The 27166-nt window shown below is 54.3% G+C and overlaps 1 protein-coding gene across 6 annotated transcripts in view; it reads right to left on the reverse strand.

The window, feature by feature from the left end:
- Positions 1–27166, reverse strand: part of LOC103673843 (BTG3 associated nuclear protein) — a 129023-nt gene that overhangs the window by 45650 nt on the left and 56207 nt on the right. For 4 of the 6 annotated variants that reach the window (XM_040633195.1, XM_040633196.1, XM_040633193.1 and 1 more), the window contains 5 exons: positions 19180–19419; positions 11841–12008; positions 6815–6945; positions 5208–5279; positions 4111–4149 (listed from right to left, as the gene is read on the reverse strand). In XM_040633195.1, coding sequence (XP_040489129.1) covers positions 4111–4149; positions 5208–5279; positions 6815–6945; positions 11841–12008; positions 19180–19419 — 650 coding nt within the window. The remainder of the gene's footprint in view (positions 1–4110; positions 4150–5207; positions 5280–6814; positions 6946–11840; positions 12009–19179; positions 19420–27166) is intronic. The other 2 variants (XM_040633197.1, XM_040633194.1) reach the window with 1 other exon arrangement.

The following is a 27166-nucleotide window of genomic DNA, read 5'->3' on the forward strand; positions in this document are numbered from 1 at the left end:
TTCCGTGCAACACTACCACGCAGGATTTGCCTCAGCCTTCTCCGGAGAACTCCAGGTCTCTCTGTTCCTGATCTCACTGACTATACCAAGCCCATCTGCCCAGATTCCACAATTCCTTAAGCTACCATGTGGGCAGTGACAGCCCTAAACCACGCCAAGTTCCCATGCTCTGTATCTGCTTACTTGCTCTTCGTTCACACCAGACTGAACCGTCAACCCGGACATACTCACTGGGTGAGAAAGAAGACAGCAGCACGAGGCAGTCGGAGAAATCACGTGCAGGCCTGGCACCTGCGCTCAGACTGCGACAAAAGCAACAGCACAGCATGAACAGGCTCCATAACACGACTGAACGAGAACCATCGGGAACAGGGCCACAGACCCTGAGGCCCATGCGTTTCGCTTCCAGGAGGTGCCCTCGCCCAGAGCCCAGGACCAGAATTAGTGACTGCATTTTAACTTTAATCCTAACAAATCTGACCGTGTAGCTTCCCCCTCAAAGAGCTCAGGAAGGTCAAGGAAGTGGGCACTGCAAGAAGATGCACGGGGCCAGAAACAGAGGGAAGAGAACAGGAAACGTGTGAATGGGCCACGGCCGGTGCCGCTGCCAGGACCGTCCCTTGAAAGGTTTCCAACTAATCCTCCAGCTCTCTGCCGGTCTGCATGTCAGGTCACTCCTGATCCTTACTTCCCACATCTGGGGAGCAATGGACACTGCTCTGTCTCTAACGCACCGGGCCCGTGCTCACGAGCCCCCACAACAGACCCACCCCCAGCAGGGGCCGCGGCCCAGGGAGGGGAAGCGCATGGGGGCTCCCGAGCTGCAGTGCAGAACTACGTCTGTGTAGGGACGAAACTCCACAGCATGTGAGGACAGCTGCTCCCCCTCTCCCAAAAACCAAGTCCACAGCGGCAATGAAGAGCACAGCACATGGTTCCTGCTCCCTTCCCGCCCCATCACTGACACACGGTGCTTTCACAGACACCAGGCTCTGATGGAGAAAGTCGTCCCCACGAGCAAGAACAGCAACCCCCATCCGAAGAGCAGAATATGAGAAAACCCACGACACGCGGGACCACAGCCCAGGAGAGGCGGGAAGAGCCGCAGCGGTTCCCAGTGTCAGGAAACAAGTGGGAGAAGAGGCCAAGGGCTGTGTGTGGTCACCGGCCCTGTGTGACTCTGAGCTGCTCTATAAGGATTTGGCGTGCTCCTGTGTCATCAGTCTTAGTGATGGTCAAGCCTATCAATGAAGAATTTAATACGAAGCTAATGAGACACTCAGTGGGTCCGTGAACTCCAAAGAACAAGAGCATGTGCATGTCACCACGGGCTTCTCAAACCCAGGAGGCTATCTTCCTCCCCACTCAGTACCTTTGCTCCCTAAAACCAGAACAAGCCTCGTGGGGCCGTCTTCAGGAAATCAAACACCCATGCTTACACCAGGACCAGCAAAGGCCCCACCGCATAGGAACCAGGGAGCAGCTAGCTGTAAGACTGTGAGGCCCCGTGTGACTGAAGGGGAAAGAGCCGCGGCGCCCCGGCACCGTCCTCCTGCAGCCGTGCGAGGCCAGGTGGGGAGGGAGGCTGGGGTGCACCGAGATGGAGTGGGGGGGGTGACAAGGGCAGGGGAAGGAGGCCTCCAGCACGGCTGCGCTTCTCACTCACCCCATCAGTGACATCGCGGGGAGCAGCGTGTTCTGTGTCTTGCGAAACATTATTCTGTTTTGCAAAGTTTTGGTTAACTTAAAAAATGAAGCTGTCACAAGCAGAGTAACTTAATAGGAACAAGAGTCAGCCAAGTGATAAAACAACAAGGAATTTCCACAAAGGGAAAAACAAGAAAGGATTAGCTAAACAGACTGACCAGGAAAAGGCAGCTTTACATAAACACATACAGTTTATGTAAGTCACAAAGCCCAGCTTCCTTTAGGAAAGCAAAGGTGACAGACAGGAAAATCCCTCCAGCCACCATCAGCGTGGTCCTGCCTGTCCCAGAGCTCTGCCGCTAAGAGGACGTCCCACAGACAGGACGGACCACCAGCGTCAGGTACAACCAGGAAGGCAGCAGGAGATTTTACAGGCAAACAAAAGCAGACGAATAAATTACTGTCAGCGCAGCGGAGACGGCCATCAGGACAGGAGTGCCACCGCCCTTCTCAGGAGGCAGTGAGGGAAACGGGCGCCCGCCGTCGCGCGTCTGGGGAAGCACGGGTGCTCACGCAGCAAGGCCCGGGCACCACAGCCAACCTGGGGGACGCAGCACCTGCTAGGTGTGCACAAAACGCTCTGGTTCGCACCATTTTCAGAGCACGGCTCCTCTGACGGCCACTCCAGGAGCCCCCCGGGGGCTGAAAGCTGTGCCGTCTGGGCCACAGAGGCGGGGCTCTCTGCCTCCATGACTGATGTGGGCTACGCGGTCTCTAGTCATACACAGTACTAACATCACATAAAAGCCTGGTTATTTTACCTTTCCAAAATCCCAAGTGGAATTCTGCTCAGGAACAGAGACAGAAACGAGAACAGCCAACATAACACACTTTCTTCTCTCACGTGTTAAGATGTTCAGCGACATTTTAATGAGGATAAATAGGAACCACTAGGTGGTCAACACCAGAGATCAACTACACACGATGACCTGTCCTCTCCTACCCTGGACAGGACAGCACTTGCCCGACCAAGACAAACACACAACAAAAACCTGCCGAGAGCCAGCCTCCACGGGCCTGACCCAGCGACCTTCTCTCCAAGACCAGGCTTGGAGATGGGACTGGGGACCGCGCCCGGTCTAACTCTCCGTTGCTTCAGGCTTGGAGATGGGACTGGGGACCGCGCCCGGTCTAACTCTCCGTTGCTTCAGGCTTGGAGATGGGACTGGGGACCGCGCCCGGTCTAACTCTCCGTTGCTTCAGCTTGGAGATGGGACTGGGGACCGCGCCCGGTCTAACTCTCCGTTGCTTCAGCTTGGAGATGGGACTGGGGACCGCGCCCGGTCTAACTCTCCGTTGCTTCAGCTTGGAGATGGGACTGGGGACCGCGCCCGGTCTAACTCTCCGTTGCTTCAGCTTGGAGATGGGACTGGGGACCGCGCCCGGTCTAACTCTCCGCTGCTTCAGCCTGGAGATGGGACTGGGGACCGCGCCCGGTCTAACTCTCCGTTGCTTCAGCTTTCGGTGCTTCAGGCCTCTGATTAAAACCTCATGGGTGTGTTTCAAGATGACTGAAAACAGAGAAACTCCAATCTAAACAAGTGATTTAAACCGAAGGTCTGCTTGCACTTCTCCCAAGGCGTTTGGACGGTTCCAGATAAAACCCACAGGGTGCTACTGTCCTCTCATTTCTGAGTCCAGGGACACGGGCTGCCCATCCCCCACGCACGGCAGACACCAGGTCACCACCAACAGCGACAGGCACGCACACAGCCGTTTCAAAGCGGGGAGCCCAGCTGGTCTCGAGAATAACTAGTATTATTGTCTTGACAGTAAATGAGCTCTATGTTCGCGGCTCCAGGTCATGTTTTACGAGAAAAGAAGATTCTCCAGACTCTCTTTCATAATTTTTCAAAGATTACAAACGTCTCTTTAACAGAAACTCTTCAAAAGGGCATGGAAATGTCAATCCTCAAAATCACCAGTAATCTCACTGGCTCTTAGGCAGCAAATCCCTCCCGAGAACCCCTTACAGGTGGGGCTCTGCCTTGTGCAGACCATTCACATCTGGTATGTTCAATGTGCCAGTTACGCTTTTTGTCAGGGATTTTTAAAAAGGCTGGTGATTGGCATTTTGCAGTAAACTTGAAAAAAACCCCACCTATTCTAATCTACAGCTACTGCACAAAAAGGCCATCGACGGCACTCACTAAGTTCACAGACAATGCTAACGAGGGAGCAGAGTTTCATCTACAAAGCAAAAGGCTACGTAACACCCCACAAAGAAACAAACGTAGCCCAGAGCCCCACTGTGCAGGGGTCCACCTCCCTGAGGACGTCCGTGGCCAGCAGGGGCAACGCTGATGCGCACCACCTCCCTGCTCCCCACTCCTCCACTCGCGGCGCGAGGTCTGGTGGTCCACACGGCAAGTGGGCCTTACGTGAGAGCACGTGAGCACTTACCTGCCCATCCTGGCCCACGTGGTGGATCTGTAGATTGCCCTGCAGAATGGGTGAAAAGAGGAGAGATCAAGGACCAGAACAGCTTCCAGACACGAGACAGAGGCAGGGGTCTCCCATGCCATCTGTGAATAACCAGCAAAACCACTCAGAGCAGTTCTACAAAAATCCAAGCCCTTGCAGCAGTTAAACACCCAAAACAAAATAAAAGCTGAGTTGACATATAGTATTTTTTCTTATAAAAACAAACCGAAGAAAACATTGTACCCACCCACCACCAACACTGACCCCAAATGAAAATGTCATTTTTCCAACAACTTTTATTTTGAAACAACTTTAGATGGCTGAGAAGAACCAAAAGTCACACGGAGAGGTCCTGTGTACTCATCACGCAGCACCCTGACGGGGACACTCAGGGTGCAGTGTCCCCACCAGGAAGGAGACAGGACACAAGACAATGAACCAGATCACAGGGCCACTAGGTCTCGCCAGGTGGAACTGCATTTTCATTTGTTTAAGAAAAAAATGACTGCTTTAGGTCTAGTAGGCTCTGCTAAAAATGTGTTTGCAGCTACCTTCATCTTGACAAAATATTTAATTTTTAAATGAACAAGGTAAAGTTTTAAGAGGACCAGCTGCATACTATAACTTATTACAAAGTAATCATTAATGGCATCAGCTATTTCTTCTAATTGACTGCATTCAATCTGTAATGGAAACAAATGCTGGATTACATAGACAAGAGAGATGCACTTATGAAATCTGAAAAAGGGCAAATTCATGAAATCCAAGAAATATTCAAATGATTTTTTAGCAAAAACAGTATGAAAGCAAATCTATATTGATTTTCCTTCAGAAGGCTACGGCAAATTACACGCCCCGCACAGCCTGCGGCCGTCAGGTGAAAGCACCTCTGTCCCAACGATACGGCCCAAGGCCCACGGTCCACGGCCCCCCCCAAACACAATACCCCCCCGAGGAAACAGGAGTCAGGTGGCCACTGCGGGACGCCCGTGCCATCTGGGAACTCGCAACGATCCACCTCGTATGACGATCGGCGTGCAGGGAGCCCAGGGACACGCAGCGGCGCAGAGACTCACCTCGCTGTCCTGCGTGATCTGCACCTGCTCCCCCTGCGGCACCTGAGCGATATGGAGGTGGCCCTGTGGGATCCGCAGCAAGAGAGCACACCAAGAAGCATCAGAAGAAAATCAAAGACACACGAAACAAGAAATGCTTTCTGAAACGGTGGTTCTGGATTACCTGCTGACATTTCCGGACAACTAAATCCTAAACAGTACAACAGAACGTGGGTCTGGTGTAAGCTTATTAAACAGCCTCTGGAAACCTAACTTTCAGTTTGTAGCACTAAGAAAACACTTTGCAATAATTTTTACAGAGGCAATGGGGCCTGGGAAAAATCTGTTAAATCTTCAAATGTTACTAAACAGGCAAACTTAATAATGTGAAGAACATTTGGAAAAGAAGGGAAACACCATACTATCAACTTGGAGGGACCAGAAACCTCCAGGAAGCGGCAGGGGGTCTCCTTGAGGTCTGGGGGTGCCAGAAGGCCATGCAGCCGTGTGTGATGGGTGGGAGGGGCTGCACGTGGGTGTCTACACCGAACGTGGGTCAAGCAATGTATTTTAAATCAAAGAAACACAAAACTATTTGAACAGGTGGGTCAACACCGACAAAGAACCCAAAATGCACTTGGGTTTGTGGAGGCAGGCAGACCACGCCTGTGAGTGTGAGCGTGGCTCAGCACTGCTGGAAAACGTGGAGCTACTTTCGTTTTACTCTATGCAAACCATGTCAAAGTGACCTGTCCCGGAATTCCTTCCAAGACTTTCACCACTAAGACAAGAGTAACTGCCTCTGTGACTGTTAATGACACAGAAAACTAACCACTCACAAGTACTTGCCCTTCTAACCCTAACCCCTCGAAAAGCACTCATTAGCAACGTTCTAGAAGCCCGCCCTTTCCCAGGCAGCCCACCGAGCGCAACATCAGACTGGGTCCCCCTGAGGTTTGCAGGAGAATGCAGCGGGCTGGGACGGGAGGGGCCACAGAAGCCCAGGGGCGTGCTGAACACGTACAGCTCCCTAGCGACGTTCCTGTCCTCCTGCTCTCCCTGGCCGAGGGTCCAGGAAGGGTCTGGAGGAACTTCTCCCTGGGCCACGCCACGCAAGGCCGACTGCCGAGCTAAGAGCCTACACAAGTTTAGTGCACATCGCATCATCCAAAGGAAGTGCTACGCACTACCTAAGGCCACTCACTTTCTGGACTGACCCCAGAAGGAAATTAATTTTTCTTCCCTCAGTGGAAGGGTGCCCATGTTTCTGAACTGAGAAAATTATGTATGAGGCACCTACAATGTCTCCCAGGACAGGCAAAATCAGGGACAGTGGAATGGCCTGACCCTTAGATGGGACAGCGGCCACCAGGGCAGCACATGCGGGGGAGCCACAAGGGGCTGATGACACAGACACACCCCTGCGGGAACTGTCCTCGTTTGTGAAATGCAAGAGCTGGCACCCCTGACTACTTGCACTTTAAAATGGCACGCCAACCCCACCCCGAGATACCACAGCATAACCCAGAAACTCAGCGGATGCTGGTCGTGGCCCCCCCCATCGGCCATGCCCCAGCCCCAGCCTCCCCTCGCCTTTGTGGACACAGACTAACGAGAAGGGTACATACTACTTGGACCTGTCCGTCCTCTCCAATCTGGTGGATCTGGACCTGCTGGGCATTGGCCAGGGCGTAGTGCAGGGCCTGGGGCGGGGGCTGCGGCATCTCACTGGCGGGGGGTGGTGTGGTCATCACGGTCTCTGCGGGGAAGTACAGAAGGCCTTAGCAACCAGCCGGAGACAGACCAGACCAGCCATGTGCACGCCTCCGGGCTTCCTTCCCTCCCCAGCCCCACATTCCCAAAGAGAGGAAAGGAAATTGCTCCTTCCTAGATTCCAGTCGACAGGTCCCAATGGAGGAACCACGGCATTCTGTAGACATCATTAGCTCTAAGTGCTAGAGAATGGAGATTTCTGACCAGTGGACAGAAAGAGGCTCAAGGATTGACTATTCAGATACAGAGGATTCTCATCTATTTGTTAAAATGAAGTGGCTCAGGATTTATCAGCAAAAATAAAAAATAAGAATAAAGTTGATAATAGTCTGCTTTATACCAGCAGTAAATACTTGCTCATGGACAATGAAACTCACCAAAGGGGGAAAATGTCCCATCCACTTTTTTAAAGATACACTTCCAATAAAACCTCCTTTGTTTAATCCAAAATAAGACATTGTATTGATGTGTTGTATATTAATTTTAGTTGTAACATCTCTTAATCTTAATAGAATTTTCTTAAACATGTAGAACATTACGGCCTCAGAAAAACATTCTAATCTTGTGTGTACAATTTTCTTTTCTTTTAAGATTTTATTTATTTATTGACAGAGAGAGAGACAGCCAGTGAGAGAGGGAACACAAGCAGGGGGAGTGGGAGAGGAAGAAGCAGGCTCCCAGCGGAGGAGCCTGATGTGGGGCTCGATCCCAGAACGCCGGGATCATGCCCTGAGACAAAGGCAGATGCTTAACGACTGCGCCACCCAAGCGCCCCTGTGTGTACAATTTTCTGCAGAGAATTATGGTGGACTGAGAGTAAGAAAACGTAAACATGCATCACAGCAGGATGAGACTTGGTGAGAAGTGGACTGTGAACTTGAATGGAAGGAGAAAAAAGAAAGATATAAAATGTCTGCTTACTCAACAAAAGCTTTTCGTGTGTTTTTTAAAAGCTTGATGGTGGGCATTAAATTGACATGACATATACATTCCACTGAATACGTCTGAAAAAGCAACACAGCATGTGAAAATGTTCACACTTGGATTATGTCAGAAATTACACCTCTTTCAATGATTCCCAAGTATAATGAAAAATGTTAGCTGCCAACATTTTAAAATGTCAACTTAGGGGCGCCTGGGTGGCAGAGTCGTTAAGTGTCTGCCTTCGGCTCAGGGCGTGGTCCCGGCTTTGTGGGATCAAGCCCCACATCAGGCTCCTCCGCTATGAGCCTGCTTCTTCCTCTCCCACTCCCCCTGCTTGTGTTCCCTCTCTCGCTGGCTGTCTGTCTCTGTCAAATAAATAAATAAAATCTTAATTAATAAATAAATAAATAAATAAATAAATAAATAAAATAAAATGTCAACTTAAAAATATACAAGGAAGAACACACATTTTCTAACCTCTTAAAGAGGGTATGTGACCAAAACATTTAAAGTCCACTCTGCTAGTTAATAAAAATTACACAAGTAAATAATATTCCCAAATCATTCTGCTCCAGTTCTCAATGGTTCAAATACAGGAAGAATGACAGTCCCCAAGGTTCTAAAGACACTGTGGAAGACAGGACATGCGGGTATGAGGTCAATGGTTTCCAAAACTAAGCTTCAAATCACTGAATCTACCAATGAACCAATAGCTCCCTACAGTCACTCAATGTAAAGACCAGGTTAAATCCATGTCTCGTAATTTGTGCTCATATCAAAGTCTGGTGCAAAAAACTGTGTTGTTTCCTGGTCTGTGATCAAGAATGCTTCAGAGCCAACAGTGCTGACGCTGGCGAAGGTTCCAGACCACAGCGCCCTGCTGTCAGAGCGTGCATCAGAAAGGCGGGGCGCTCCAAGGGCCCCCCTCTGCTGGCCTGGCTCCTCTCCGCATTGAGAGGAAAGGCAGCTGCACACACAGATGGGCTGGTTCTCTGCTATTGGGCACTGCACAGACAGCCCCGTGAGGCCTTTAACTCACTGACAAGGCCTGCAGGGCATGCACAGGGCTGCAGCATTAACAGTGAGAGGAAGCTGTCTTTTCCTCAAGCACACGTAAAGTCCACATGGTGCTGCCAGAGAGGAGAGTGCAATACCACTGTTCTAATACGGTGATTTTGTGAACATCCACGGGCACTAATAACTGCAGTCTGTGCTCACAGGGACAGTGGAGCCTGGGCTCAGAATTTCCTTTAGAGTATGTATTTCCAAGTTCTTTTTGTCTGCTGATAACTCAAAATTAAACAAGGCAGACCGAGCTGGAATCACAACCACTTCCAAATTCAGCCAGCAATCCAGGGATTTTACTGGGTTATTTCTGTCCCCGTCTCAGATTTGCCTTGGGAGGCTGGGAGGATGCACACGGAGCAAGGATCGACCACCAGAGGCCCTCTAGCTAACCACCTACTTTGCTTTATCTGATTTTAGTCAAGTATGCAGCACAAGAAAATCAGAAACAATGACAGCAACAGAAATTTCCAAAGCCATGTACTTTTTAGGGGCATCTGGGTGGCACAGTTGGTTAAGCATCCAACTCTTGGTTTCAGCTCATGTCACGATCTCAAGGTCCTGATCTCAGGGTCGAGGGATCAAGCCCCACACCAGGCTCTGTACTCAGCGTGGAGTCTGCTTAAGTTTCTCTCTCCATCTCCCTCCCTCTCCCCTCACCCCCACTCTTGCATGCTCTCTCTCTCCCAAATAAATAAATCATTTTTTTAAAAAGCCATTTATTTTTCTTTTAAGTTTGGTAAAAGAAAAAAACATGTTTTGTGTTTCTCTTGGAAGTTCGATTCCAGTGCTCAGCAGGAAGCCTCCGGCCGCCAGTGGACCGCACAGGAAGCAGCCCTAGTTGTGACTGGAGAGCAGGCGTGAGACTGGGTGTAGCAGTGCAGAAACATGGTCTGAGGCCTCCCTAGACAGACACCGGGGGCCACGGGAACGTAATTCTGCTCTTCGCCCTCCACACCCACGGCTGTGCTTGCCCGCCCGCCACACACCGGGGCACAGATACCGTGGCGGAGGTGGCAAGGTCCTCCTGCGGGACGACAAGGACAGCCCTGGCACCTGGGCACAGGTGTGGCGTGCCCGAGGAAGGAGCCGGGACGTGGGTGGGCCGCGAGGCATGCTGCCGCGTCCTGCTGTTTGTCAGCGGACAGTCTGTTCCAAGCAACACACCCTGGGACCCCGGACCCACGTCCCCGCGGGCGAAGCCTGCCCAGCAGACACGGGCACTGAACGCGCGCTCGCACGGGGGTACTCGCCAGCCCCAAGAGGCCAACGGCACCAGACAGTTACTCAAACCCAAAGCATCTTAGAAGAAATACCGACATGAGAAAACAAAGAAACTGAAGAAACTCAACTCCCGTTAAACGGAATTACTGTCATTCAGTTGAAAGAAACACTAGTAACTGGAAGAGAAATAAACAATTCCAAAAAAAAAAAAGCATAAAATGTCATAAAATCACCATCCACACAACAGAACTCTAACCTGAGTGGGAGGTAAAGAGCAGCCGAGTCTCCAAGCGGGCTGAGAAGCAGGGTCAGGGTTGGCCAGCCCCACAACCCAACCACCGATGGGACTCGACAGCTTCCACCCCCCGGGGTGGTCCGGGCCAGCTGGAGGGCGTCACTTGCTACTTGTTGGAAACACGGCGTTTCAGGCCACTGTCTGGATGAACTAAATCAGAATCGGAACTGAACACAATTCCCAAGGGCCACGCAGCCTCGCGAGCACCTCCAGAGACGGGCACACGCCGTGTCCACAGAGAAAGCTCCGTTCTGCCATTCCTCCTCCTGCATTCGGGACACGCACGGAGAACCAACCATGGGTCCAGCTCTGTGCTCGGCCACATGGACCCCAGGGTGAGGATGATAATCCCTGTCCCGCTGAAGCCCACCTCCCTGAACCCACGGTGCTGATGCCCGTCCCGTCAGGGCCCGCAGCGGCCATCTACTTCTTCATGGAGTGACCGCTTCGGCGCGTCCCACACCGGCTGCCTCCCTGAGTTCCCGAGACAGAATGGCTAATCGCAACAGAAAGGCCTCGATTCCTCCCTAGGAGATTCTTCAGCACAGCCGCTCACAAGAGCACGGCTTTGGGGCACAACATGTGTGGCCACCTCCCATCTTCAGGAATTGCTGGCAAGTTACTCCCAAAATGACCGGAGGAAAGCCACTTCCTGAGGTCGCCTCACAAAGACAAAACCCTGCAAGGATTTCCAGTGACCCAGTCACCACCGTGCTCTGGAATAGGAGCTCCCGCCGGCACTGCCCACGCTGTCCTGGGACCCGGACCCCAGCCCCAGTCAGGGCCTCAGGCTGCCAAAGCAGCCACTGCAGAGACTTCGTGTTTAATGTTTTTGTTAAAATACTGTGAGATGTGCTGGGTGAAAAGCAATACTAGAATCACACTGTCGTTCCTAGTGAACACTTTCCTAGGGAAGCAGTCCTCCAACAATGCCTGAGAGGAAAATCCAGAACGCCCCCAATCTCTTGCGGGTGCGTCACTAAAGCTACACTCAGCACTGCAGTAATGAGCACCCCAATTCCGCAGACCCCTGCCTTCGTCTGCACCCCACACAAACCCCAGCACTCGGCTCAAGGACCAGGCGGGAGGGGAACACGGAACAGCCGCTCACCTGCAGCCGCCACCGTCCTGACCCAGCTCCTCCACCTGCTTCGAAACCCAAGCAGCCTCAGGATAACGCCCAGGCCCTGCTCTCCAAAGGAGGGCCCCCCCGGCCCCCCAGTGGCGGCCCTGAGGTAACTCACCCCACAGGGGGTGCACAGAACGGGGCATCCGGTCACGACGCTCTGACCCGCCGGCTCACTCTGGATGGCTCCCCCTCAACCCCCGAGTCCCAAGGTGTGAAGCATTCTGTGCCGCCAGACAACGCATACCTGAAGCGCTGTACGACGACGAGGACGGCGTTCTCCTCGAGAAGCTCTTGACGGCCAGGCTCTGGCCTCGCTGTTTCCGCCGCCAGGCTGTCCGACACTTGGAGTCGATGCTCTGCTTGATGCGGTACCAGTCAGACTCGGTGATTCCAAACTTATAGAAGAGGTGACCTGAAAGCACACCCGTATTAAAGGACATGAGACGCAGGCCTCCGCTTGCATGCTGGCTGGGTGGGAGCAACTGAGCACAGACACATGACGGGCCGGAGAGCCTCCCCGACAGGTGCACCCACGATGTTCTAAACTCTTCCCATTTATTTCGCTTTCATGCAGCTGACTGGTCCACACGGTGATGAGCTGGGTGCTGGGCCCCCACAAGCCTCCAGGATGCCCGCACTCCACTCTGTCCGCTCGCACTTCACACAGGGCACGTTACGTCCTGAACGCGGAGAACAGAAGTAGGGCCCACAACTCGTATCGGAGCCCCGTTTCCAAGCACCGGCTCACCTCTGCCTGGGCCTCCGTGCCTGCAGCTGTCCCCCACTCTCCCAAGTCTTTGCTCGGACACAACCTCAGCGACCCTGCCCTTCACCAGCCTGTCGGACCCCGAGTCCCTCCCACCGGCAAGCCCCACGCCAGCTCTCTAGCATCTCGGAGAACCGATACAGTTACTGTGTGGTGTGCCAGGAGCCCACACACCCGGGCACACGGCAGACACTCCAGCACCAGCCGACTAAACGGTGGTCACGATTCATCCGAAGACATTCTCCCGTCCCTGCCCGAGTCAGAGGCCGGACTCCGTGACGGCACCAGGAGGAAAACTCCCGAAGGGCACGTTATTCTTCATTCCCGAGAGCCCTGCCCACCCTGTGGGCCAGCACCTCCTCCGCTCCAGTGCTGGCCAGACGTGCACGCGGCCTTGCCGGGGGGCATCTCGCTGGTGCCCACGTGTGTTCACTACTTCCACAACACAGCTCCCAGGACAGGCCACTCGGCACCCAGAGACCCGCGCCCCCCCCCCCATCAACAAGGAAATCTGGGATCAGGGAGCCCACTGAGGACTGGGTGGCAGATGGAGACCCTCACTAGACACTTCACCTCTTCTCTGGGCCAAGTCAACAGAAAGCCCCAGTCACAAGCACCGGGATGGCAAGAAACACTCATCAGCGTGGTGACCTCTTCTCGAGCTGGCTCGTGAAACTTCACTGATTAAGGGGAAAATAAACGGATGGAATGCAAAACGTTAGCAGTAAGAAAACGGAGCTCAACAACATCCTGTCTGACTGCTAGGAGAGCTGAGTGTACACCATGCTGAGAGTGAACCGATCCCTAAAGCCTCCTCCCACCGAGACACCACACGGAGATAATCACCAGAGGGGGTGCTTGTTTTTCTAAATTCTCTCCAAGTATCAAGTTTCTCCTCTCTTGGAAAGACACTTCTTGGCTTTCTGAGTATGTGCTTAAGACCAATCTGACTCTAGATAGAACGACCAAAATTTCTGTGGCCCAGATCAGAAGGAACTGCGTCCAGGAGCAGGATTTACAGAATCAGAAAGAAAAACAATCCAAGGTCATTTCTGCAGCACTTTGTAATCCTCGTGCACAAAAGGAAACACACATATGAAGCGGCCAATCCTTTGCTTTCTGATTTTCAGGTCCTCTCTAGAATAACCACAGATCAGTAACCAATATTTACTTAGTGGGGGCCACGTGCCACGTAACGCTTTGAGTGCAGGGCTGACTCAGAATGTTCTGGGCCAGTTACCAACTTTGGGGACAGGAGCCGAGGGCGGCAGTGCTCTCCAAGACAAGAGGAGAAACGGTGCTCACGGGCCTGAGAAGGCCCTCCAGGGATGTGCATCAATGAGGAGGAACGTTTTAGCCTGTCCTCCTGTCCTCACACCTTCACACTCAGGAAGAAGCCTTCCCAAGGCCTCTAGGGATTAATGACACGGTGTGAAATTTTAAAAACTTGTTAGGAACAGAAATGAATGTCTACAACACACACAGGTGTATAAACCTGAGAAATAAGCAAAAACATTAATATTTAAATTTAACTGTAGAAACCAATCTGACAGTTCAAAACCTGGCTTATATCCTTTGAAGAAAAAACACACATTCATATGGTTACACACTGTCCATTTCTAAATTCTCCTAAGACCTCATGTTACATATTCCTTCCAACAGCAATGCCACCTGCTGGCTGCCAGAACACCTCTCCCCCCACCCCCCTGCATCTCCCCCCGCACCCCCCGCGGAGAGAGCCCAGTGGGAGGAAGGCGCACACCCCCCCCCACTCCCACCCCCCGCCGCAGTACACAACATTCGGGCTTCAGCTCTGCCATCCTGAGCTTGTCAAGGAGGCAGCCTGGGGGCCTGTGACCCTCTGGGCCCTGAAACTGCTGCTTTTTCTGACTCCCAAAAGCGCACTCGTCTTTCCTGACAGAACCGAGCAACCTCAGCTTAATGACCATGGAGGAGAAATCTTAATGAGGGGTAGAAAACTTACTTTGAACTTAACTGTTTTTTCACACTGTTGAAGCACTTTCTCTCTTCTGTTATATGATGCTTCCAAGAAAACCTCATGAAATAAGAATGCCAATCCCCTAGCTTCAGTTCCCGTCCAGTTATCAGTTAGGAGTGAGAAACGATCCTAAAATCCAGGCTTCCCGGCACTCACCCAAGTAGAGCAACAGTGGCCACATAAACCCCACGGCACCTCCCTTCCCCCTCTGCCCTGCACGGCACCCGCCTGGCCCGGGCACGCGCAGGAGACCTGGCACCTCTGCTCTCCTGACCTCCCTCCACTAGGCTGCACCCCGCCTGTCCCGTGCAGGAGCAAAGCCACCTGAAGGCTGCTCCCAGGGCACTGCCCCAGCACACGGGGTCCCCAGGCAGCTGTGGGGTTCGGGTCAGCTGCATAGTGAGCCACTTGCCCCTCAACATCCTGGAGGACAGTGCTCGCCAGGCAAGCCCCTCAGCTGCCCCTCCAAGCCTGCTCCTGCTGTTTCCCAGGCAAGCCGCCTGCCCCCCGCCCCCACCAAAGATCTGAAGCTGCATCACCGTTCACCGCCTTCCCACTTCCCGGAACGCCCATGCTGACACTGGTGGTTTGAACTGTAAGACCAGACTCCCAGCTCTGCAACACTGAGCCCCACAGACGGGCTGAGACTCACTGTGGGAAACAGGAACAGGGATGGTAATCTCACGTCCTTGGTGGGTGGCATGGGGCTTATCATACACAGAGGAATGAAAACACTATCACTGTTAACGTAATCTCAAGTTCAAGGACAAAGAAAAGCAGAAAACTGAGTGCCAGAAATATATTTCCTAAACTAAGTCTTGATAGTGACTGACCCAGACAAACAACACAAATCTTTACCCCCAAGCAAGGGCGAGCAGCTAGTTGTCTCCACATACTGTGTGCGTCTGGTGTCCGGGGCTCCCCTGTGTTGTCCTGGCCTCAGAGCTGGGGAGCCCCCGCTCCCCAAGCAGTGAGAAGCTCCCCAACAGCTGAGAAGCATGAAGGGAGAAGAGTCCAAGGGCCTCCTGTGAGCAAGGGCTCCAATTGTCTGTCACCTGTGCAGCTCCCAGCCCTGCACTCACGCTGATGCCTCGGCGTCCCCAAACCCATGTGCTGTGTAACCCCACAGAAGCTGTGTAAAACACTACTACACTCGATTACCAAGTTCCAGAGATCCCAGGCCCTAGGCACTGGGAAGTGTCCCCCAAAATGCATGTCCTTCCCAGGACCTCAGAATGTGACCTCCCTTAGAAACAGGGTCTTTGCAGATGTGATTAATTAAGATGAGGTCATACAAGGAGCACAGTGGGCTCTAAATCCAACATGACTGGTGTCCTTATAAGGAGACAAGAGGAACATACGCACAGGGAGGAGACGGGTGAGTCTCCACACAGGCAGTGATGGGAGCTGTGTTGGCACAAATTACCAGGCACCACCAGAAGCTGGAAGGGGCAAAGATTTGCCCCCCACCCTTCAGAGCAATGTGGCCCTGCTGACACCGATCTCAGACTTCCAGCCTCCTGGGGCCGCGAGAGTCAACTCCTGTCCCCCAGGGTGTGTGCTTAGCCGCAGCCGCCCCGGGACATTTCTGCACCCCACAACCCACAGCGGCACCTGGACACACACCTGAGCTCACACAGGTAAGAGCCGACCAGCTTCTGCGTCACCCCTGTGTCCTCACGAAATACCGCCTTCTCCTGGTGCGGCTGAGGGGGCAGAATGGGCTGATGGCAGTCCTCTGTGAGAGCAGGACTCAAGTCTGGGCCAAGTGCTCGGGGGCCTCACGGGAATCTCTCCTCCACGTCTGCAGGCTTCCCAGATGCCTTCAGAGAGCTAGGGCCGTCTGACGGCCATGTGGTCTCATCTCCTTTCTGGCGGCCCCCACGGGTTAACAGCTTCCTGCAGCACGCAGTCGGAGCAGGGGCTGCTGTGACCCGCAAGGAGAAACCCGAGAACACAGGCGTATTCTCAGCTCGAGGGGAGAAAATCGACAGCTTGCATTCTTAAGGTGACATCCCTCAGGAACATGCTCCCAGTTTTTAGTCACAGTAACGTGCTACCTGTGCGTCGAGCACACAAACTACACGGTCAACTTACACAAATACGGGGGACACCCATCACTCCTCGGGAGCCCTAAAGAAGCGGACACCCTGAAAAGCAAATGTGCTCTTTCTCCCTCTCAGAAAACCCTCATTCCGTCATGAAAAAGGCAGTTCTTAGAAACACAGCACACTGTATGCTTCAAAATGCTAACTTTTTCCCCAGTAAGACTGGAATGGGACCGGGGGAGACGACATCAGCAGGGGCCCGCTGTGTGCAGGTGGCACAGGCTGCAGGTGCTACCCCGCAGGAGTGAGGGCAAGGGGGACCAGCCCAGAGTCCCGGGGTGAACACTCCTGAGTCGTGACTCAAACACGCTCCTGCCCGCGCTGCTTTTCCCCAGGACAGAGCCCCCGCGCCCATGCCCCCCGCTGCCAGGGGCTTCGGGGAAGCCCGGGCTTCAGAGAGGCCGCAGGCACGGGCGTGTGCCACCAGACCAGGGCCTCTGCTCTCCCGCCCAGGCCACCGACGGCTGCTCCCTACTTCCAAATGAAGACGCCGGACATCAGCTACTCCGAACGTGTGACAGAGCCAGGTGCTCACGAGCCTCACGTCCTGCTTGAGTTGAGGACGCAGCAGCCTGTGCACCACCCACAGGCGCAACCCTCGCCAGCGCCGCAGCAGGCCGGCCCCAACCCCCACCCTCTGCTCCTCTCACCAGGAGGCTGCGGACACAGGGCGCACAGGGTGAAGGGGCCTGCAGGCCGCAATCTCGGAGCCACGGTCGGACGGCTCGTTCCAGGACACGGGCAGCTACCCGCCGCCGCCAGGACTCCTGGGCTGCTCTCTCAACAGCAGCTGATGGAAGGGAGGGAAGCTCGGTGAGGGCAGGCCCCACCTCCTGGGGAACGCTCCCTGTGAATAGCTCAATTCCAGCAATTTCCTCTTTTAAAAGATGCGTCTTTGTTCTCTGCAAATTGCACATGAGAGACAGCAAATGCCCGCACCCTGGGTCACGAGCTCCTCCACTTCAAGGACCCACAGGGCTTCCCCTGCGTGGGAAAGAGACAGGGCCATGTGTGGCTGCTTACGCAAAGCAGCTATCCGCAGCAGCTCTCCGCCAGCCCCCACAGAGCCCGCCACCCCAGCACCCTTCTGCCCTCCCTGGGCCCCCACAAGAATACACGGGCGGCCCAGTGTCCCACCAACACTCACAGGGCCCTGTCACTTGGCTTCAGTGCAAATACAACCACTGTGCTTGTAACTCAGGAGTTGGTGATAGTAAATGAGTCATCTGCCATACAGGAAGTGGGCAATCTGCCACGGCACGGAGTGGTCATGCTGACCCTCTGGGGATCTGTTCAGCCAAGCCTTGCTCGTGTTTCCAGAATCCCTGGAATCTATCTGCGCCCCTCTGCTTCCACGGCTGCAGACCTGGACTGTACCCCACATCAGTCTCCCAACACAGCCCCACTAATCTTGCCATCCATCCTTCTTCAGTCTCCCTGAGAGTCAGCCTGCCCAAGACCCTCCCTCCCCAGAGCTCGGTTTCAAAACCGGCACTACCCACACATCTCAGGGGTACCAGTCATTCATGGGCGCAAACACAGGTGCACTTGGTCCCACAGGAGCTCATGACCAGAGGCCTCCTAGGGGGACTGCAGCACCTGCGGGAGGTTACCTGCCCGGGGGGAGGGGGTTCGGCCCACCTGGCATGGGTGCATAGGGTGCCATGGCTGGTGAGCACAGCCGGCAACCCCAACTGTCCTGGGGGAGGGGGATGCCCTGAAACCTGCAGAGCCCGGGGAAGCAGACACTCCCTCGCTGAGCCACTAGGCGAGATGCTCGCCTCGCGCCTCCCCGCCGGAGGAGGGCTCGCAGGCAGGCCGACCTGCCCACATACAGAAACAGAGCTGGGCTGTCTGGCGAGTGCAGCATGTCCCCCCCGCACACAGATTCCCCGGGCTGCTTCTCCCTTCTCTGCTCTAAGATGGTGACCTCAGGGTAACTCACTTTCCCCCTTCTGCTAGATCAGACTTAAACCTGACATTCAACCACAGTGTATCTCGAGAACCTGGATCTCACACACGGCTACCCAGCCCTCCTGTGACAAGTCTCGAGTCTCGTGAGTCTGCTTTATTTTGCATCTGTCTCATAAGCCACAGCAACGCCCCCCGGAGTCAGGCGGGCTCTGTGGGGTGGACAAGCCCAGGGGTGAGAGGCACGCAGGTGCTGCCAAGAAGGTCATGGGCCACCTGCACCCCTGAAATGTCACCAACAGGATACAAGGATGACAGATTTGAGTGCGGGGCACTCTTCAAACAGGAGGAAAACCACAAAGGCTGCAGCGACATCAAGACCACGGTCTATGGGATCTGCTGGCCACAGTCAGAGAGGTCGGCCCATAATTATGCAGCCCCATCTGAAAGGGAGGAGGTGGGCAGCACCCTGCTCGTGCCACTGGGAAGCCCAGGAAAGGCCGCAGTGGGCAGAGGGCAGAGGGAGGCTCTGGCTCTGCTCCTCCCCCACCTCCAGAGCGGCCTGAGGACCAGCGGAGCCGCGGTCTGAAAGGCCCGCGCCCCCCACGTCTTCCCCACAGCAGGCACCGGCGCTACTAAGGGCGCCGCTCCACGCACAGGCTCTGTGACCGGCGTGGAGACCAGCATCCTCTCCAAGCCCAAGCGCAGGTCCCAACTCAGCCCCGAAATGCTGCCTTGCGGGACCCCGTCCTATGAGCAGGCGCCAAGGGAGGGGCGGAAACAAGGGAGGCGCACTTACACCGGATGCCATAGATGGTGAGGGGGTCGAGCTGCTTCTTGCCGTGCTTGCCCTGGCCCGAGAGGTTGGACACGGCCTGCACCTCCCGGTGGAACAGGTAGTCCAGCAGCGTCAGCGCCATCTTCTCGGCAGTGCGGCAGTTGGTGCTGATGTGCAGCATGTCAGACGGGATGATGGCGCAGCGCACGCGCATCTCAGGGTTGTTCTCGTCGCCCAGCCACGTGCCGTTGGGGTAGTCCTCTGCGGGAGACAAGAGGCCAGCTCACGTAAGTTCACGAACCCGAGGGCCCAGCGCTCAGCTCAAACATGCTCCACGCAGGCCGCTGGCAAACTGATCCCCCAACTTCCAGAGCGTGGCCGGGAGCACGGGGGTGACCCCCACAAGGGACATGTGATCCACAGAAACCAGCGCACAGTTCCCACGAGAGCCAGGCTCGTCCCGAGACAGGGGATTTAGGCGATGCTGCTCCACGCGGGCAACAAGGCAGCCAGCCAGCTCGGCTGCACAGAGGGCTCCAGCGGAGTGCTGACCGGCCCACACTCTCCTCCTCGCTGCAGAGTCCTTCCATGAGGACGTGTCTCCCCTGTGCTGCTTTGTGGACCCCCCCGCCCTGCTCCCCACACTTCTTTGACCTCTCAGAGGGAACTGGGCAGTCTATCAATTGAAAGCACCTTCTGACTTCCCGCTCTGAGCACTGTGATCTCTTTCCTTGTCCCGTGGAAACTTTGTTCCCTGCCGCACGTGGTCTCCTTAACCCTGAGAAATGCACCATCCGTGCTTCTAAGATCTCAAAGGTACTACTTACAGAATGAAACCCCCCAGCCTTGCTTGACTGTAGGAGCAGGGTACCCAGGAGCAGCAGGGCCTGGTGCCAGGCGGGCTGCAGGTCTCTGGGACCTGGGTCCCCAAGGGGTTGCGTGCTCTGTGGGCACAGGCCTGGCATCCTTGAACGTGTCTGGAAACAGGTCCACAGGGTGCCACACGCTCCAGCTACTCTGAGAGTCAGACAGTCTTCCAGGTTTCCCCTGTTTAGTCTGATCTCTGGCCATTTCCCAAAGGAGAGCACTCTGGGAAGATGGCTTCCTGTGCAAGCAATTCCAATCTCTGCCACTGCACACTGAAAACCACGACATGCCGCAAAGCTCGGCTTTCTCAAGGGAAGTGTCAAATGCAAACACCCAGAGCTGAGCGTTCAGGTAGGGGAAGGATCCTCCTCTCTCTGCCTTCAGCAAGGCCACAGCGATGATCATGAGACAGGCACAACGCTGACATGGAGAGAGGAGGAGGCGGGCAATGGGGTGGGAGAAACCTCTCTACCTGCGGCATGCTGGCCACAGGTCCACAGGCACCTTGCCAGCTCCCTGGCTTTCAAGCAAGATCCTTAGCGAGGGGCTTGGCTTTGCTCGACCATGGGGGACCATGGATTCCATCTCTGTGTAACAGCCTCCAGCCATCAGAGTGGCCCAGTCTGCATGTGGTTGTCAAACAAACACCAACTCAAAGGAGCCTCAACCTTTGGCAGAAGGAAGCCCCGCCTATGATCACAAACCAAGAGAACCATCAGTTCCGCTAGTAAACTTGGCCGCTTCCCCAACAATCTCTTCTGACCCCAACACTGTAGCCAGGGAAGGTGTGAGAGAGCACCCCTGCATGAAGAGGCCACTGGGGGAGAGCAAGGGTACCAACAGGGAAAGATGAGACCTCCCCCTGGGTGGCTGGGGTGTGAGAGGGACACCAGCTTTCCGTCAAGTGGGCTGTTAGGTCACGCCACGGCCAGATCATCACGGCCTCAAGATCTCTCGTGAGCTTTATTCTGAAATGTAATGTTCACATTTCGACCTCCGTGCATAGGAAGAGGTCCCCACAAAAGGCAGCCAGCACTGCCCTGCTTTGCCAAAGGCCTGGAGCAGACTCATACGGCCCACCCCCTTTGCGGGGAGCCTCTCCGGGCTGAGCGCCCGAATCACGAGATCTGCATGAACACCAGGCGAGGCTCAGCAACCCCGTCAAGGCTGACCGGCGGTTGGGAGCACTGCTTGGGGAGCTGAGGCGAGGCTCCTGGCTTTAGCTAAGGACGGAAAACAAATCACACTGAGAATAAGCCACGAGGAAGCAGCATCGTTTCAGAGAAACCTCAGTGCTTTACAAGTGAAGCGATGGTGCCACGAGCTTGTGCTCAGGAGATGCGTGTTTCTCAAAATCCATCGGCTACTGTGACGTTTCGCCTCCATATAGAAAAACAAAACGGACGAGTGATCTGAATACAGCTGCGGGGCCTTGCAGGGGCTGTCTCCAGAGCATATCTGAAATGTCAAAACAGCTCCAGCTTCTAGGGTATGTACTGACTTACCTACTGACTGGGCAACTCTGGGCCTGGCCTGGCACTGGGTCTAGTGCTCAGGATCTAAACCCTCGGCGAGCCCGGTCCTCACTACCCCGCGCAGAGGGGGAGACCTCCCTCCACCTGCCACAGGCAAGCCACAACGCAAGTAGGGGAAGGAGGAAGGACAGACAGGGGAGTGACCCCATCTGTGCTGAGAACTGATGGGCAGGGAACGTGTTTGTATGCGGGGGCGGGGGGGGTGACAGAGAACACACATGGCCGCTGACGGGGCTCTTCAGCAGTCCAAGAAGAACCAGGACCTACGGCGTCGAAACCTTCCCTAGTCCCTTCCCACCCGCTGCTGACTCACCGTGAACATGTACGACCAGACGGAAGGTGGCGTCTACTGACACCAAGCAGCAACTCTGGGCCTAAGGACTTGAACAGGACGATCCCCGTGAGCCCGCGGGCAGGGGAGGCAGCACCTGAGCCAGGAGGGGCACGGGCAGCGCGGCACCTGCCTCCCCGACCATGGCGGACATGGCACGTGGGCCAGCGCCGCAAGGGCTTAACTGCCAAAGGTGGCTGCAGCCTCTCTCGGGAATAAGAAATAACGTAATTGCGCTGAGGAAGCATCCCCCGCTTACATGATATTTTCAAAGCCGTGTAAACGCTGGACAGGAGCTCGGTGCTGTTTTCCAAACAGTGAGCGTACATCTTGTCAAACCCGCACTGGGACTGTGTACCTGGAGTGCGCGGGACAAGGGCACAACTCAGTCAGGGATGGATGACGGCCCCCTGAACGGCCCCACGGACTCCACCCCTGAGATCGAGCTTGCCGCCTAGGCTGCCCCATGGTCCCCCACTTCAGAGAAGCGTCTTCCTCCACCAAAGCCATGCCGTCCACGCCGTGAGGTCTCCTGCTAGCTCCACTGCCCCACGAACCAAAGACCCTTCAGCAGGGGGCTTCTGACAGCCACGTGCCTGTGCCAGGAGCACCTCACCCTGTCCAAACCCCGAACCTGCCCTGGCGCTGACACGGTGGCATACAAGGAAAAAGGCCATTCTTCCAAAGTCATCCACTGGAGAGCCTCACAGTTTCAGGAACAAGAAAGAAAAACACCAGCAAGCCGACACTGTGACATTCCACTTACGTGGACACAGGAGCCAAATGTGTCAACGCAAGTGTTTTCAAAGTGATTCCACGGGAAGGAAGGAAAAAGTGATTTCACCTAAGTGAAGGCAAAATATGTAAAATGAGGGGCGCCTGGGTGGCACAGCGGTTAAGCGTCTGCCTTCGGCTCAGGGCGTGATCCCGGCGTTATGGGATCGAGTCCCACATCAGGCTCCTCCGCTATGAGCCTGCTTCTTCCTCTCCCACTCCCCCTGCTTGTGTTCCCTCTCTCGCTGGCTGTCTCTATCTCTGTCGAACAAATAAATAAAATCTTTAAAAAAAAAAATATGTAAAATGAGTGAAAAAGCTGACAAATGACGGTTAACCCTCATTTTCTTCATGTCGAAAACAATCATCAGTAAGATGGGTCCGTATTCCCCGACTAGTCTCTGCTAAGGGTGCTGCAGAACACGGAAGGCACTACGTGAGCCAAGCGTGGCGCCCCTTCCTCCGCTGATGAAGATCTGACAGAAGCAGGGGACGCTGGAGGGCCACCCCTCACCAAGCCAACAAAGGAAGCTGGTTTCCACATCCAGCAAGGGCCCTGCTCCGTGCTGACGCCGTCTATAGACAAAAAAAGCCTGTCCTCCGTGCCAAGCACACGAGCTTCTGGAAATGGTACCAGAATATTCTGGAAGATGAAAGATGTCAGTTCAAACTCCTATAGGAAGTATTATTTCAGGAGATGCTGCACCCCCCGCCAAAAAAAGTACATTAGTCTAAAAATTAACCTTCCTTATCTCCACCTCCTTATCACTCCTGAAAATAATGGTTTCAATTTCTCTGGTAATATGGGAAATTATCCAGCAGTTTTACTCCAATAAAACATCTCAAAATTTTACAAGGCAGTTTATGGCCTATTTACAACTGATTGGTCCCTAACTTCACTAGATGCCCTGTGAATGACAGGTGCGTGCTCGTCCCCAGAGCAAGAAGGCAAGACCGGACAAGAACCACCGCCTGAGTAACACAGACCACCAGAGAGATGAAAAACCCTCGCCATGGAAGCAGGGGACCCATACCAGTGCAAGAGGGGACCAGGGCTCCGCCAGCGCCAGCGGCGGTCCTGCGGGAGACAGGCAGCCCTCTGTGAACCCCGAGGCAGGAGGACAGGACCGCCAGAGACACTCAGGTGCCTGTCCTTCACAGGATCATGTTGGCTGACCCGCTGGCTCAGGTCTGCTCCCCTTGGAAAGACTCAGCCCTAACCCACTTCCAACTTGGGAGCAAGAACTCAGGCTCGACTCCAGCTTCTCACCAGTGACAATGAATCACTTTAAATGGGAAACAAGATGAAACACCTTCCCACATAAATATTTGAGAAATTCACCTTTTGACCATTCAGAAAGCATATATTTTACTAAAACAGCTTGGTCAGTTTGGGCATCTGAAACAATAGACAGACTCTACTGGCCTTATTTAAAAACTACCAGATTATAAGAAAAATAAACTTACCTTCTATTCCAATTATTCGAACCTTCAATGAAATTAACTAGCACGTCCAAAAGACCTACTATAATAAAACCCCTTCAGCGGTAACTTGAATTTTCTTACCCTGAAAACACTTCAGTACAGCTACCTGTTCTGAGGGTCTAGTTCAGCCCCGGGAAGATGACATGAGCAGAGGAGAGCAGCAAGAAGGCAGTGGCAGCCAGGCTATCACGACCGTCCACGCTCAACAGCAAAGGGCCACCGGCCTCCTGCACCCTCTCAACGCTTGCTGGCCCTCACGGACGCCGATGTGCCTGGGACCACAGCACGCAATCCCTCTGGCAACAGCGGGCCCAGGTTCGCACACTCTCTTCCCCAACAGCATGGACTCAGCACCGACCACGCGCCAGCACTTCACAGGCCAAACTGCAGCTCGGGGGCTCCCTGCTGAGCCGCCTCCATCCAGAGGCGTCACTACTCAGGGCACTGCCACACACACCTGTGCGTGACCTCAGAGTGGCAGGAGGGGACAGTCTAGCAGGCTAGAGGCCATTCCAGATGCCATGTCGCTCCAACCAAGCCTAACTCCCCATCTCGCCTATGTCCAAAGATGAAGAGGTTTTGCCCATGGGGTCCTGCCCGCCAGCCACGAGCAACATCTTGGTCATGGCAGCCCGTGTCCACAGCTGTGATGGAGGGAAGGGCTCTAGGGAATGGGCTGCTCACACAGGCGTGTGGGTCCCCGCGCTGCTCCCAGAGGCCCGACACCCCCGCTGTGGGCCACCTGTCACAGCGCATCTCTGCTGACTGTTACCCTCCACATACTCCACTCTCCGTAGTCGTGAGAGGTGAACAGTGAACAAACAGTGAAAGAAGCCAATACTCTCTGATCCACTGGGGGCTCTGGGGCTGTTCAAAGACTCGGAACACAGCGCCAGATCCACAACATGGCAAACCTCATGCCAAGCTCGTTCAAGGTCGACTCCCACCATCTCCAGGCAAGTTTTCAGAAAACAGATTCGTGGTCAGGACAGGTGTCAGACTATATTTTCCATCTATACCAAAAATTTACTTTGATCTGGCTTTTCTGGAGACCTGCCCAAACATTGATGAATTTCAAAAGCAACATATCACATATAATGGAAGAAACAGCTTCAAATAGAAGGGTATTGCTGGGTAAATTCCTACAGAATTCACAGAGCGGGCCATCGCAGGCCAGCCCCTTGGCTGCGTTACCTTACACATGCATCATGGCTCAGTGTCTCTAGGGCTGGGACAAAGCCTGACTACACCAGCAAATAATGAATTTCTTCCCCACGAAAGAGAGTAAGAATTCTGTGTGTGGGGGCACCTGGGTGGCTCGGTCGGCTGAGCATCTGAGTCTTGGTTTTGGCTCAGGTATGTGCACTCTCTCTCTCTAATAAATAAATAAAATCTTAAAAAAAAAAAGAATTCTGTGTGTAATACATGGAACAGCTCATTATTGTGCTACCTAGAACTATCTGTCCCATAGAAACACCCTGAGCCAGGATGTTCCAGGATCCTGGAGCCTGTTTTTACAGACTTGTCACAGCTTACAGTTGTGGCCATCTGCTAGCTGAACTTCCATGACCATCACACACAGGTGTGTCAAAAGAATCTTCATCCCCACCACGAATCAGTGGGTATTTAATGAACACCTGGCAGGAGAAGAGGGGCCAGAAAGATCTCAACAGAAGGGAGAACCACAGCAGGCCCCAAATGGCACGAATGGCCACATGCCCAGAGGACGGCAGTGCGTGCCAGGTGGCCCCAACAGGTCGTCCTCCCTGCAAAACCGGGGGTTTTACAATCACATGAAACAGAACTGGAAAATTTTCAAATCCGTAAAATTGACATTCCACAAACTACAAATTACAGAGATTTTGATTTAGAAATGGTACATTCTACCATTTTCTTTCAAAATGTTTTGTAATGGACTATTTGGGGTTTTTGTTATTCTTACCACAGACACTCAAACCTTTCTTAAATTGAAGACACGAGTCTACTCAAGCATCCCTGAAGTGGTCTATGCATCAGCCATGAGCCCAAGCTCCCTGTGACTGGGAGGACGGACATTACAGCCTCACCGTGTCCGGACCCTGCCATCCCACCCTGCCCCAGTCACACCCCATCCTTCCGCACGTCTGACAGCAGCGGGGGCTGCAGTTTAATGTGGGTGCACAAGTCTCCTGCTTCTACATTTCTCTGCTACCAAAGCTCGGCAGCAGGCCCGTCCCTAGAGCCCACAGAGGAAAGCCCGGCACAGGCAACACTCTGACGTGGGCTTTGTGAGACCCCGGGCAGCGACCTGTGCCCTCAGAGCTGACGCCACAGACGGCACCAGCCGCCCCACTGAGAGGTGGTAACGTGTCCTGCAGTACAGAGAACGCACACCCCGGCACGGCACCCCCACTGAAGCCAGAGCACCTTAAAAAGGATCAAGTGGAAAAAGCGGCCCGGAAGCCTCGGCATTTGCCCCAATGCACACTGGGCTCTGAAGTGCCAGGACCATGCTGTCCACGCTTGCTTTCAGAGGCTGTGGAGCCTGGTCAGAGTCACAGAAGCTACTTTAGGAAAAGCGTGGGACCAGCAGGAATACATNGTATTCCAAAATGGGACTGAATCTGCATCTGGGCCCATCTCTGTACTGCACTGCCCAGCTCCGACGTCGCCTAGAGGCTTTTATAGCCTGAGTGCCAGCCACCCCTCCAGAGGCTCCAGGAGCCCAGCGTTCACACCTCTCCTCTGGCCTCACTCCACGGGGTGTCCAGCTCCCCACGTAACCCTCCTAAACCAGACCACTCCGGAAGCAAACATCATTAGCTTCTGGAGTCAAAGGATAAGGCCAGTAAGAAGGTGTGGCCTTCTCCATGGCCTGTAGAGTGAGGAAGGCGAGGACATGGGGGCCCACAGGCTGGGGGGTTGGGGGGGACCTGAGGCTCTGGCTGTGTCACAGAGGACAGCCCTGGGAATGAGCTGACTTGAGGCTTTCTAAAACAGGCCCTGTGGGCTCGCCCCCCAGCCCCCGATCACACAC

The sequence above is a fragment of the Ursus maritimus genome, unplaced genomic scaffold (genome assembly GCF_017311325.1).
Source record: "Ursus maritimus isolate PB19 unplaced genomic scaffold, ASM1731132v1 scaffold_19, whole genome shotgun sequence".
Lineage (NCBI taxonomy): Eukaryota > Metazoa > Chordata > Mammalia > Carnivora > Ursidae > Ursus > Ursus maritimus.